The sequence below is a fragment of the Gossypium hirsutum genome, chromosome D04, assembly GCF_007990345.1.
Source record: "Gossypium hirsutum isolate 1008001.06 chromosome D04, Gossypium_hirsutum_v2.1, whole genome shotgun sequence".
In the NCBI taxonomy this organism is placed as follows: domain Eukaryota; kingdom Viridiplantae; phylum Streptophyta; class Magnoliopsida; order Malvales; family Malvaceae; genus Gossypium; species Gossypium hirsutum.
In genome coordinates, this window is record NC_053440.1 from 49,405,230 (window position 1) to 49,418,756 (window position 13,527).

Here is a 13,527-nt window from a genome sequence, read left to right on the forward strand (position 1 = left end):
AACGACCATAAACCCATAGCACTCAGGTCTTAAACAATGGATGACAATTATCTTCATCCTTGCCCTGCTTACTTTCTCATCCAGTGCAAGTTGAGATATCTCACGGAAAATAGGTTTTACATTAGTGAAATACTGAGAAATGAATAAGTTCTCATGTGAAATACCCGCGAGCTCATTTTTCAAGAATTAGAAGCGTGCTTCATTCTTCTTCGAAAATAATTTCACCAGTCTCTGAGGTTGCCTTTGGTGTCTTATCGTCACAAATATACTCCAAGAGGTCCTACTCGATTGTGGTCTTCAATAAAAATAAAGCCTTTCTAGCCTTTATGTTCCATTTTCTCAAGGCTTCAACATTTTCCTTCGGTGGAAGAGTTATGTTAGTGAGAACAACTATTTCCCACAAATCCTGACCTTGTAGGTAGGGATCTATGCAAGTCTGTCAATAGCCATAGTTGTAGTTATTGAGATTCTTTATTCCGTTGCTCACGCAAGCCAAAGCCGTTATGGTGACTGGCGCCGTCGTTATGTGATGTCCACGGAACTAATTAAGAATTTGACTAAGGCAAGTACACTTATTAATTAATAGTATAGCTATGGTGAGCAAAGATATTGTTTCCATGAAGACTAAAAGTACTAGTAATTACTGTCTTTATTTTATTTAATAAAATAATTTGAGTGATTGATTAAAACTAAAATTAACTAACGAACACGAAAAAGAACAAAACACGAAAATAATCGATTAACAACCAAAAAGCAAAATAATAATAAGGAAAGAATTAGCCTAGATTTCATTTGTCACTATCAATATAAATTACCCAATTTCTTTACTTAGTAACTTGATCCGTAAAAATCCCTAAATTATGCAAATATCTCTTTCGAGCATAAGAGTAACTGACTTTTGGATGATTAATTGAAATTTCTTTCTAATTAAAACCCTTATTATTGCATTAACTTATACTATGGATTTCCCTATTAGATTTGACTCTAATCTAGTAGATTTATGTCGTCTTAGTTATAGGATTGCACGCAACTCCACTAAACTATATAAGATCTACTCTTAAATTGGGTCTATTCAACCACCGATTTAAGCAAATCAAACATGAATCAATAATTTAGAAATATTAAACCAAGAATTAAGCACGCATAATTGAGAATAAGAAACTAAGTATTTATTGCGTAAAATAAAAATCAAACGATATAATCCATCAAAGAGTTTATCTCTCTAGGTATTTAGAAAATTAGTTCATGCTTGAAAATAAAAATATCCAAGAAACATTATAACCGGAAGAAATAAAGAAACTCATGATAACTTCTTAAGAAATCAACTAAGAATCTTCAATCTTAACAGAAATCCGTTTCAAAGTCAGCTTCAATGGTATTTTTCAAGTTGTTTGCTTGAATATTCTCTGACGACTCCATCCTATCTTCTTATTTTTGTCATATATATGTCTTAGAATGCCCGAAAAACCTAAAAATCATGATTTTTCGTTATTCAGTTCACAATCTCGTGAAATCGACACGATCTACCACACATCTTTATGGGTCACACGACCGTGTGGTTTGGCCATGTAGAATGGTTTAACCCGTGTGGCTTCTGCAACTTGTTCCTACGATCCGATTTTCATTCATTTTCAATCATTTTGCTCATAAGTGCTCTATTAAACATTAAATCATGAATTTTAAGAATTATGAATATAAAATTCACAATTAACATCGAATAATCACCTAAAAATGCATTAAGAATGAGGTTAAAATATGTTAATTTTAACACTTATCATTAGGTAAACTTGGTCCCGGACCAATAAACTTCACAGCCCCTGACTGTGCACCGACAATGTCTCCCCTTAGTGCCTTTATGCGACACCAGCCAATGTAAGCGCCTAACGCTTACCGAAGCTTCCTCCACTAGTGACGATCCTAGACCGCTTGCTCTGGTACCAATTATGGCAACTTGACAAGCCCAACACACCCACTATAGAAGACCTAGGACCTACAACTAATGTTACACCAACTCTCTAAAATCAGTTAACCTTTTATTTTCTAACTCCTTTGTGCACTATAATAATCAGGCGGTAGAGCCGACTATTTATAAACGCCAAGCCAAGTGCACTAAGTACTTTAAAACCTAAGGCTTAACCGAAACTTACAAATACAATAGAACACTTCTATTAGTACACAATATAATTACAATATGACACACACTTACCTCACCACTCTTTTCTTCTCTACCTCTACCTCTACCTCTACCTCTTACACTTTCTTGCTTATGGCTCTTTTTCACATTGTGGTAAGAATGAAAGCTCTCACCCCTATTTATAAATTTTAGTGGCCGTTGGATTGTTGACACATGTTGCCACACTCAGGTATTTAAATAAACTCTAATGTAGAGAAATTTTGGGGACTTAATTGAACTCATGGAAAGTTGGTAGATTTTATTTGAAATTCTGGGAAAATTTGTAACTAACGAGTAAATAATTTGATTTGAATTTTGGTTTAGTTGAGTTGGAACCGATTGGTTTCATAGTGGGAGACAAAATAATTAAGGATGAATGATTGTATTGGTTAGTAAAAATCGCGCCAAAGGAGAATATATATAAGCATACATGGAGATAGAATTTTCAATTCTATTTACCATTTTTTCTCTGTGAAACATCGTTTTCTTTGTCGTTCTGAATAAGGAGAGGATTTAGTTGAAGGAAACTCTACATGTTGCAACTAGTGTATGGATTAAAGTCTTAAAGTAGAAAAATTGGGAAAAATTTGGTAAGGTTCCTATCTCTCTGTACTCGTAGATTAAAGGAAGAAGTAGAGCAATGACTCTTAAAGCTTTTATAGAATTAAAGATTCTGGGTTTCTAAGGACTGACCACCATTAGATTAACCGATAAATGGTTGTCATGCTTAGTTGCCAGGACGAAGGAGGTTTTGGCATTTAGACACGCTAAGTTGATGAGGATAAATGAATCTATGTGAGTTTCTGTACACTACTTTTTGGGTGATAGAATGATGTTATGTTGCTTGCATGAACAATGTTGGATATGTACTGAGTTGGCTTGAGTTCATGATGTGTGAATGCTAAATGAAAGTGTAGGTTGTGTTTATGCAGCAACTGTGTGATCTCTTACTAGTTGTGTGTTGCTTGTTTTATGGCTGTTAATTGATGATTAATTAATCAACGTAATGTATATGAAATAATAAGTTACGTGATTGTGCTTGCATGTTTATGAAATTTGGAGTATGGAGGGAGAAGTATTAATGGGTTAAATAAAGATAGGATTGGACGGATGGTAGAGTTTTCTTTACCACTATCTGAGATTACTGGGTGCCAACCATGATGTGCGAAGCTCTGAGCCTTGCGGAAGAGACTATGGTGTTCGAGCATTAAGGTTAGAAATGACAAAATGAAGGAATAGGTGTGTAAATCCCAATTTTCAATGATACTAAAAACGGTAGTTTCAGAACTTTATTTTTTAATGGTTGAGTCTGTAAATATTATTTATTAATATTTACGAGGTTACTACAATATTATACTGAATTCTGGTCTAATAATTTTCGTTATGTGAAAGTTAGTCAGGGTACAAGTGGTTCGATCTTAAAGTCAGTGGTTTTAGAAATTGAGGTTTTGGGACCTCATTTTTGTAAACTCAGCCCGTAAATTTTTTTATTAAATATTTACAGATTTTTTATATACGTGAATTGAATTTTGGTCTAAAATTTTTAGTGATTTGATAGTTAATTAAGGTACAAAGACTAAATCGTAAAAATCGTAAATGTTAATTGCTATTGATTTTTAATTATTTAAAGGGCATGAATGATAATTAACCGAGGTTTATATTGGCAATCAACCCATTTTAGCATGTGAGTGCATGGTTTGGAGGGATTTAATTGATAATTTTAACATTTTTCAAATATTAATATATGTATAAGTTATAATTAATAAAACAAATAAGTATAAGGTGGAAGGTGACAGAAAATATTATCTCATCTTCACCCTTTCCACTGAAACCTCCATTGAAGAAAAATCTTTTAGGGCTCAAGTATCCGACTTTGCATGGTAAGCTTACATCAACCCACTTTTAATGAATTTTATGGTTTTAAGATCGCTGTAACTCGATTTAGCTAACTCGGGTGTTAGTTTTTGAAATTGTTAAAGATCTTAAATGTTACCATTAATGAATTTTGGAGTTTTTGATGTTATTATGTTAGTGGTCAAACTTGGAGATGAAATATGAACTAAACTGTAGAGTGAAATTTATTAATTTTGAGTTTAGGGGCTAAAATATAAACATTTCAAAATTGACGTGAAATTTATGCAATCATTGAATTTAGTGGGCTATACAAGGATAAAATTGAAATTGTAATGAAAAAATAGGTCTTAAATGTGAAATTGTGATAGTTTTGATTTTAGGGACTAAATTGAATAAAATATAAAAATTTAGGGGACATCCAAAAAATAAAATTAAGTTGGTATATGCTTAATATAGTTTGTTATAAGATGTTTAGAATGGATAATTTTTAATGAATTATTATAGATCGGGATTTAGATCAATCAGATAATAATTGAGAAATAGGAGATATTATATATATTTGAAGGCCTAAGTTGTTTATGGATGTATTCAACTTAGAATAGATATGTGTTAAGTTATTTAGATTGTTGTTGCATCCGATACCTAGACTTGGCAATTGGTTAGAGTAAAGAGTGTTACACATGTAAACATCCTTACCATTAATTTTACAAATATCTAATAGCTAGAATGTTCATCTAGAATATCTAGTATTCTGGAGAATAACCTATTTCTTTATTTTATATTCTAGAATCTTCCCAAAGAAATATCTCTTAAAGGATAAGTTTGGATTTTATCTAGAAGTTTCATTGGCTTTCAAGATATCATTGTCTTGAAATCAATCTATTATTAATCCCAAACCAAGTTGTATGTGCAAAGTCACACTGAACAAATAGATTATTAAAAACTTCACTGCTTCTTCTACATGATACACAAGTATCCTCAATCTCATTAAGTTTTTTTTCTTAATATCAACCATGGTAGGCAAAGGAATTGGACCATATTTTCCATTAAAACATGGTAAGTTTCCAAGATAGAGACACTAGATAGATCATATCTCCTTGGATTATCGATGATTACAAAGTCATTCCTACTAATTGGATCCGTTCTAACATGTATTGAACCAGGTTACAACTTGACTGTTTGGATTGAGTAGTAAGCCCACGACTGGAATGAATAAATCCTTCGGAAGAACCTCTCGTTGAGATCTTTTGGGCCAACAACCAAATAGGTCGCATTTGTTAATTGTCATAGATGCCTATCACCCCCTTCCTAAACCTATACCATTAAACCACTTGACCACTTCAATCTAACCTAACAATGATAGCTCAACACGTGACACTTAGGGATAAAGGGAATAATGGTATAAAAGGCTTAGAACAATTGGACGACAAATGATCCATCCATAGCTCTTTCTTCTCACCCCTTCTTCTCTCTTCTATCTACCATCTCTAGTCAATTCGTCTGAAGACTTTCTACCTTGTACTAAACAAGGTGAACCACACATCTCCACCACCTTCTCCACTTTACCCAAATTGCCATCAACAAACCATTTTCAACCTTACCATTGTTTCCTCCCCACAATTGCCAATCAAGTCCTTTAAGAATCATTTAATTTCTTTTGAACTTGTAAAAAACCTATTTTAGCACAATATTTTCATCCAACTTTTTTAATTGTAGCAAGCTTTCATTTTTTAATAATGTGTCAAGCATTTTTTCCACCCCACAATTGCTCATCATAGATAATTCTTACACATTATATCTAGGGATTTTAATCTAATGAAATTACTTGTTGAGGGGTCGACTCTTTCGGGGGAGAAGTTTTCAAAATGTTGTCTATTAAGCAGATGATTGGTCCCTCAAAAATAGAAGGTATTGTCCCAAAATCGAAGGGGGTTGTCTCTCGTGCTCTGTCGAGAGCTAGCATGTTGTGAGCGGCTACTTGATGGGTTTGGTTCATAGAGAAGAGAGCATCTTGATTGGTGGACTTGCAAAGATAAATAGAGGAGCTCACCTGGGCATTTAGGGTACCTGAGTGGTACCATTGTTGCAAGTAAGTAGCCTATTGGCATATAAGCCTTAGGTTGGTGGTTTGATTCCTTGCACACCTAAGTAAGCTCTATTATTATAACACACCTTAGATTGACACCTCTCGCTTGAGTTTTGCAAATACACCAATCGAGGGAGCCAACATGAGGGACTCCCAACTCTGTTGACTCCCTCAACAAAACTCTACTCTGAATTCTTTAATAACGAAATCAATAATAAATTTTATAGCTCACTAATTTTGACAAACTCATGTTGACAATGTGTTATGCAATAATTAAATGAAAAAAATAATGAGAAAATATAAAAAACAATATAATAGAAAATCAAAATAGAGAACTTCTCATTTAATTTTTTGAATTATTTAAAAGCCTTATACTTGCTAATAGAGCTGATCATGGGCTGGGTCAAGCTAAGTTAAAATTTTAGGCCCATTTTCTAGGCTCGAGCCCGGGTCGATCGAAAAATGGGCTTAAAATTTTGCCCAAGCCCGACCTGAATAAAAATGCTAAAACTCGAGTTCGACTCAACTCATCCATATTAAATTTTTTATATAAAAATAAATTTTAAAAATATAATACATCAAATACACTAAAAACATTAAAATAAATATTTCTCAACAAATGAAAAAAATACTTAAATAACACTAAGATAAGAGCAACTTAACAAGCAAATATCTCCAAAATAGTAACAAAATTAATAAGAAAATAAGAGTTATACAATATCCAAACAATAATAATAATAATAAAATAGTAGCAATATAATAGTGAAATGATAGCAAAACAATAAAAAAAGTAAAAAAACAACAACTGTTTTTTTTTGTTTTGCAAATTCAGGCCAAGCTCGAGCCAAAAAAACTTATCTGAGGCCCAACCTGTTTAGAAAACGAGTCTTACCTTTTTTCTAAGCTATTTTTTCGAGTCTATATTTTTACTCAAACTCTCTCACTTTTCGAACGGGTCACCCAACCCGGCCCATGATCAAACCTCCCTACTATCTTCTCTTAAACTACAAAGAATAAACAAAAATCTAATTGCATATAGAAAACCTTTGAATTTATTTATTCTCATAAATCCTTTATTTTTGGGTTAAATACAAATTTGTGAATATTGAAATCTATCACTATTCTTTGTGCTAAACTCTGATCACTTTTGTGATTTGAATTTTACTATTAAGATTTAAATTTTATTAAAAATTTCCGCTAACTTTAAATTTTTTAATTAAAATTTATCTCTCAATATTAATTTTAATTAAAAAAATCCTTTCAAATAGTTAACATTAATTTAAATTATAAGTATTAAAAATTAATAAATTAAATTAGAATTTCTATTTAATGAAATGAAAATTTGAAAAACAAAGATACTTATTTTATAAAAGAAAAAATAAGTGTTTTTAGAAGGAAATATTATTTAATATTAAATGTTAATTAACTTGTTATTTTAAAATTTTAAAGTAAAATATAAAAGAAATTTATTGAAAAATATTTTAAATTAAAATTGAATAATAAAATTCAATAAAATTTTAACTTTAATAACAAAATTCAATCAAATAAAAGTAAAGCAACAAATTTTAATATAAAATTAAAATATAATGGTATCTTTAGTTCTTAAGAATAATAATAAATATCAATTAAAAAATATAATGGTAAGTTCAGTTTTCACTTAAATTATAGTGATAAATTTGCATATTAACCCTATAGATCAATGCATGGGAAAAGAATTTTTAAGAATTATAAGAAAAAGGTTTATTGAGTCTTGACTCAATTGGTATGAGCATTATTGTCGATGCAAAAGGACGTGAATTCGAGTGTGTTAAAGCGCATTATCCTTCTATTTATGGATTGGAGAGGTTATAGGTAGTTTTAAGTATAATATAGAAAAACATATATGATCAGAACCTATAACAAGATTATTAAAAAAAATTATAAGACAAAGAAAAAAACAAAAAAAGGAAGGGGTTCTTGTTGAGGTCGAGGGACTTATCCAATGCAACGTTCCATTGATTTCTCCACCAACAACGTCATTGTATTCATATTAATCTATGCAAAATAAATGATTAATTTCACTTCACATCCCCAAACTATAGCTCATATTATGAATTTGTCTCATATTTTAAAATGTTTTAATTAAGTTTTTAAAATATCAATATTGTATTAATAAGTTTTTTCTATCAACTTAATCATTCGTTTGTGCATTAAATATCAACTCAAATTTTATGTAAAACATATTTAAATAATATAAATAAAATTATAAATACATATGTACTTATGTACAAACAACTTAAATATGACAGGTTAAAAGAAAATAGGATTCATGAGTTTTTATTAACATTTTTTTAACTGATTAGATCCAACATTTAGGTCATAAATATACATTTGTTTACAATTTAATTTATGAATTTTAAATACCTAATATTATATTTAAATTAATCTTTAATATCTAAATAATAACGAAATTAATTGAAAGATTTGATTGATACGATATTGATAATTTAAGATGATTATCTGAAAATGTTGAATGAAATTAAGAAAAATGCTACCTCCAGACAATATTGGGAGGAGTAGCTATAAACCTCGAACATAAACCGTAAAATAAACATAAAAAAAATTATAATACATCATGTTTAAATTGGAAATCAAATCGAATCGTGAAAACAAAATTATTTGAAAACTATTTTTTTTATTTACAAAATTTTAATTTAAGTCATTATTTAAAGGATGGTAAATTTTGTACTACTTAGATCCTACAAGTTTTGTAGTTGATTAATATTAGGATAAACTGTTAAAATAGTCATTTTTATTTAACTCAGATTATATTTTAATTACTTATGTTTAAAATGTTAAGTTTTAATCATTTACATTATTGTGTTATAATATATTAATCACTGAACTATTAATTATCATTAGCGATGTAACGATAAAACATCGTTTTAATAAAAAAATTAGGTTAAACTAAAAAGCAGCGTGGATTGAAGTTAAGAAATAAAATTAAAGGACAGGAGGAGAAGAAGGCTGAGTTGTCAGTTAAGGAACCAACTACCGTTTCTCATTCCCACACTTTTCTTTCTTTTCCGCGAAAATTCTCCGCTTTTCCCACTTCTTCTATTCTTTCTTTTTGTAACTGTAATTCAAAATCTCAGTACATCATATTTTTTTCCTCAAAGCAAAATCTCAGTATATCAGGATTTCTAAATTGGGTTATCCCATATGTCCAACCCCGATGAAGCAGCAACCCACAACGGTGACGCGGGACCGTCCGCAACGGCGTTTACACCCCCCGCTTACGTGGAGAACCCCACTCCGGCACTTGGGTTCGGCGTCTCCTCCATTACCAGGCGTTGGAAGAGAGAGGATTTATTCAATAAAGGGTCTTTAATCGCCAGAGGATTCGCTTTCTTGCTCTCTTTGCTCTCTTTCATAATCACGGCTAGCAACAAGCATGGTGACTGGGGAAACTTCGACAATTACGAGGAATACAGGTCATACCAAAACTCCATTCATATCAAATTCGATCCAAAAAAAAAAAGTTCAAAATTTGATTACGAGATTGTTATATTTACAGGTATTTGTTAGCAATCGCAATTCTATCGACTTTGTACACGGGAATACAAGCGTTGATACACGTGAATGCACTTTGGAACGTGAAGCAGATATTGAATCAACGTATCTCTGCCATGGTGGACTTTGTTGGTGATCAGGTTGCTTTTCCCATAACTTTTCATCACCTTATTATTATTATTATTATTATTATTATTAAATAAGAGATTTATGGGACATCTTTAAATTAAAAAAATTATATATAACAGGTGATGTCGTACTTGTTGATATCGTCAGTATCTGCAGCAATTCCATTGACAAACAGGATGAGAGAAGGACAAGACAACGCTTTCACTGATTCCTCAGCTTCGGCTATTAGCATGTCTTTCTTTGCCTTCCTAACACTGGCAATATCTGCTGTTGTTTCTGGCTATAAATTGTCTACTCAATCGTACATCTAATTTTTCTTTCACTTTTCTTTTTACGTATTTTTATCAATTCATTTGCCCTGGCTGGCTCTATGTGATAATGATTAGCCGAGCAAGCATCGCAATATAATGCATTTTCACAGTACAGAGCAGTTGTATGTTCTAATGGATTGTTATGGTGACTTGACCTCACACAAGTTTTGTCACTAAACCAGCTGCGTGATTTAAAAAAAAATTCACTAAGTCAAATCCCGAACTGTGTTAATGTTGAAGTTCTTTATTGACCACCCAAATTCATTTTTTTACTTGTTTTCTACTCTTACAATCTGCTACAAAGTTGAATAAATAAAACAAATGAATAAATGCACTAATTCTGTGTATTGAGTATTGAGTCACAGAACCTACAGAATCAAGCAACTAAAGGAAAACTAACTGAAAAACATCCACTTTGTTGATTGGTTTACTCCTAAAAGTTATGTTATTTTGCTTTTTTCAAGACAGGAATCCGTCCAAAAATGAATCATCCCTAGGTTCATCCTTAGCAAATGCCCCATCTGAGAAATGTGGTTGGCTCATGTATGATGAGCCAATGGACTTCCCCAGTCTAGAGAATCCGAAACTACCTGTGTTGTTGTTGTTGTTGTTCTGCAGCATCCCCAAGCTAACTCCCGAGTTGGGGTACATTGTATTGTTAGGCTGACTGGGGACAGCTGAAGGCCTTATAGGCATGTTTGCAGTTACAGCCGAAGGTCTGTTCATCGCGTAGCCGCTCCCGCGTGCAGCAGGAACATTGTGGTTGTGTTTCCCTTCGTAAGTAGTTATCACAGCCCTCAAATCATGGGATGCTCGCTCCACATGTTTTCTAACAGGACAACCTATTGTCGTACATTTGTAGTAGCTCCTGTATAAAAGATTTTGACGAAGTCAACAATTTTAGTTGAATAAACTGCACATCCAGGCTTCCTATTAGTAGACAATTAGGTGGAGAATAATGACTAACCTTGGATTGGGGTTTCCCTTGACTACTTTCTGTCCATATTTCCTCCATCTATACCCATCATCAAGAATATCAATATCACTTGTTGTTTGCACCACTATTCTAGGCTCTTTCACAGTTTTGCTACCACAACCTACCATACCCTCATTCTCATTTTCACCTTTCCTGCAAAAAAAAAAAATCACAAAAGCGTAAGCTAAAACAAGAACCCATTAATGGGAGAATCTGTTTTTCATTTTTGGCTATGATCCAAGCTTACCATCTTTTAGCATCTGGTTCATTTTCGTTGATATCATCACAACCATTAGTGTTACTTATTGCTGAAGAAGCTTGGTCAAAGTCATCATCATCAATGGAACCCGAAGTCTCATCTTGCATTATAAAGGAGTCTCCTAGTTGGTTCCCTAATGTACCAACTGATTGATCTGATATCTCAGCAGAATGAGACGATGAGGACCTATTACCTCTTGTAGATTGAGGCTTGGGATGGTTATGGCTACCTTTATACACTATTTCAGTAATTTGTCCATCCAAAGATCTCTCCACTTTTTTCTTTGTGGGACAATTGGGATACGTGCACTTGTAATAACTGCGTGGGTTTTCACTCCCTTTCACTTGTTTTTGCCCATATTTTCTCCAGTTATACCCGTCTTCAACCTTCCTGTTGTTCATATACTGTGATGTTTGATGGTATTGGGAAGTGTAATTACCAGCTGGTTGAGAACCTGTATTGCTCTGCATATTTGGTTTGAATTGGACCATTTCACCGCAGGTTTTCTCTAAACTCCATGCCGGTTGTTCCTGAGGAAAACCAATTCTTTTGTTTAGCCTAAACGCCCGCATGCAAATAGAATCAGAGAAATGAAATAGCTATAAGCCAGCGTTGTGTACCATAGAAACCGTGTTGGAACAAGACTGAAAGGCAGTGGTAGCGGTCGTAGATGGCAGCGTTAACTGCGTTTGAGGCACTTGGAAAGAAAAATCAAACCCCTTGGGCTTGATTCCTTGTTGATGGTCATTAGAATCGTTCTTCCAGTTTACCGTTTGAGCACCGCCAAAAGCACCGGTGGTAGTCGGAGAAGAAAAAAGCTATAAAAGAAAATACAGATGAATTTAGCATATATATAAAATTCATATGTAAAACAGAGTGATTAAGTTTAAAAAAGTACTCACAGCAGAAGTGGAGAAAAGAACAGGTGAGTCCAAGAAATCAGTCGGGCTAAAAGCTGAAGAAGGGGAGATAAGGGTAGGGGAAGGAGCAAATGACTTGAAATTTGGAACTTGAGTGCTAAATTTATTATGGTCAGAAAATGAAGGCCAAGTGGTGTTGGTGGAGGTGGATTGATTAACGTTGTTGTCCATGTTGATAAAAGCAGATGATGATGAAGCAGCCATGGGAGGAGGATATGGGGTTTGAGGTTGCTACACAATTTATATATACAAAGTATTATGGAGTATGGGGGGGTATTTCATGGTGAAATAAGGTCTTACCTTTCTCTCTGCTACTGCTCCATGATTCTTCTGAGAAGCTAAAACCAAGTTTGACCGTGGAAAAAAAAGGGATTCTCGGTCAAAGAATGTGGGTTTGACTGGACTATAGCCATTGTTGATAATTATTTTTTTTGTGATACATAAATGATCAATGGCGGCTGATCTAAGCAGAGGGGAGGGAGCCCTTTTTTTTTGGTTAAAATGCATCATAAGTCCATATACTCTTTATAAATTAAAATTTTAGTCTCTTTACTTTTTATATTTCAAAATTCAGGTCTAATTGTTAATACTGTTATTTTTATTTCTTAACTTAAGTTCATTACGATGTCATTTTTTAATTATATTGCTATCAGGTAAATATTATTTTTATTTTAAAATGTTACACGAACAAATTTAATAAAAAAAATTAACAATATTAACAATTGAATAAGGGGTGTAGATAAGGTGGCAGACAGTGGCCTTGCCCCCAAATGGTAAATATGTCTTTTAATTTCTTTGAACTTTATAAAATTATAGATTAGTACAATGGTAAAATTGCATCCCCACTCAATATATGAGTCATCTTTGGCCCCCCAAAGCTAGTATTATGGCTTTGCCTATTTGTTTTCCCTTGTTATCAAGGCAAATCCAAGTCGCTGCTTTTTGTTCCACGTTGTATGTCTTTTGCAGTACCCGCTTGGCTGTTAATCAATATCCACACTCAAGATTGCTTAGCTCATCTCAATATCATTTTCTACTTCTATTTACTTATAATTAATAATAAAACAGAGTAATATTTAAATTACTTTTTGTTTTAAGAATTTATTCTCTTTTTTTTTTTTGGATTTAATGTTTTATAGTCACTATTAATGATTTCAGCTAAAGTGGATTATGTTTTGATTTAGTATTTCAAGTTCAATTGATAACCATATTAAAGAAGTTGGATTAAATCAGATTATATGGTTTTTTTTAAAAAATAAAAAAAAAC

The 13,527-nt window shown here is 32.5% G+C and overlaps 2 protein-coding genes across 3 annotated transcripts; one reads left to right on the forward strand and one right to left on the reverse strand.

Moving 5' to 3' along the window:
- The first annotated feature begins 9,062 nt into the window (after positions 1 to 9,062).
- LOC107899597 (CASP-like protein 4B1) lies at positions 9,063 to 10,463 on the forward strand. Of its 2 annotated transcripts, none has more exons than XM_041090769.1 (3): positions 9,063 to 9,586; positions 9,670 to 9,797; positions 9,914 to 10,463. In XM_041090769.1, the coding sequence occupies exons 1-3, from the start codon at positions 9,315 to 9,317 to the stop codon at positions 10,000 to 10,002; spliced, it is 489 nt and encodes a 162-aa protein (XP_040946703.1). In that variant the 5' UTR covers positions 9,063 to 9,314; the 3' UTR covers positions 10,003 to 10,463. The 2 variants fall into 2 exon arrangements, with proteins under 2 accessions (XP_040946703.1, XP_016680844.1); XM_016825355.2 differs by having other exon boundaries at positions 9,070 to 9,586; positions 9,670 to 9,805.
- Positions 10,464 to 10,515: 52 nt separating this feature from the next.
- On the reverse strand, positions 10,516 to 12,475 carry LOC107899596 (probable WRKY transcription factor 33). The gene is made up of 5 exons (NM_001398524.1): positions 12,243 to 12,475; positions 11,961 to 12,158; positions 11,329 to 11,870; positions 11,073 to 11,234; positions 10,516 to 10,973 (listed from the first exon to the last, which is right to left on the reverse strand). The coding sequence occupies exons 1-5, from the start codon at positions 12,462 to 12,464 to the stop codon at positions 10,565 to 10,567; spliced, it is 1,533 nt and encodes a 510-aa protein (NP_001385453.1). The 5' UTR covers positions 12,465 to 12,475; the 3' UTR covers positions 10,516 to 10,564.
- Positions 12,476 to 13,527: the final 1,052 nt, after the last annotated feature.

Bases quoted from the DNA above. Each gene is read 5' to 3' on its own strand.
- LOC107899597 (XM_016825355.2), top strand. From the start codon at position 9,315: ATGTCCAACCCCGATGAAGCAGCAACCCACAACGGTGACGCGGGACCG. The intron at 9,587-9,669 runs GTCATACCAAAA...TTATATTTACAG, and splicing joins GACAATTACGAGGAATACAG to GTATTTGTTAGCAATCGCAA. The intron at 9,806-9,913 runs GTTGCTTTTCCC...TATATATAACAG, and splicing joins TGGACTTTGTTGGTGATCAG to GTGATGTCGTACTTGTTGAT.
- LOC107899596 (NM_001398524.1), bottom strand. From the start codon at position 12,464: ATGGCTGCTTCATCATCATCTGCTTTTATCAACATGGACAACAACGTT. The intron at 11,871-11,960 runs GTACACAACGCT...GGTTTTCCTCAG, and splicing joins GTTCCAACACGGTTTCTATG to GAACAACCGGCATGGAGTTT. The intron at 11,235-11,328 runs GTAAGCTTGGAT...TTTTTTTTGCAG, and splicing joins GAACCAGATGCTAAAAGATG to GAAAGGTGAAAATGAGAATG.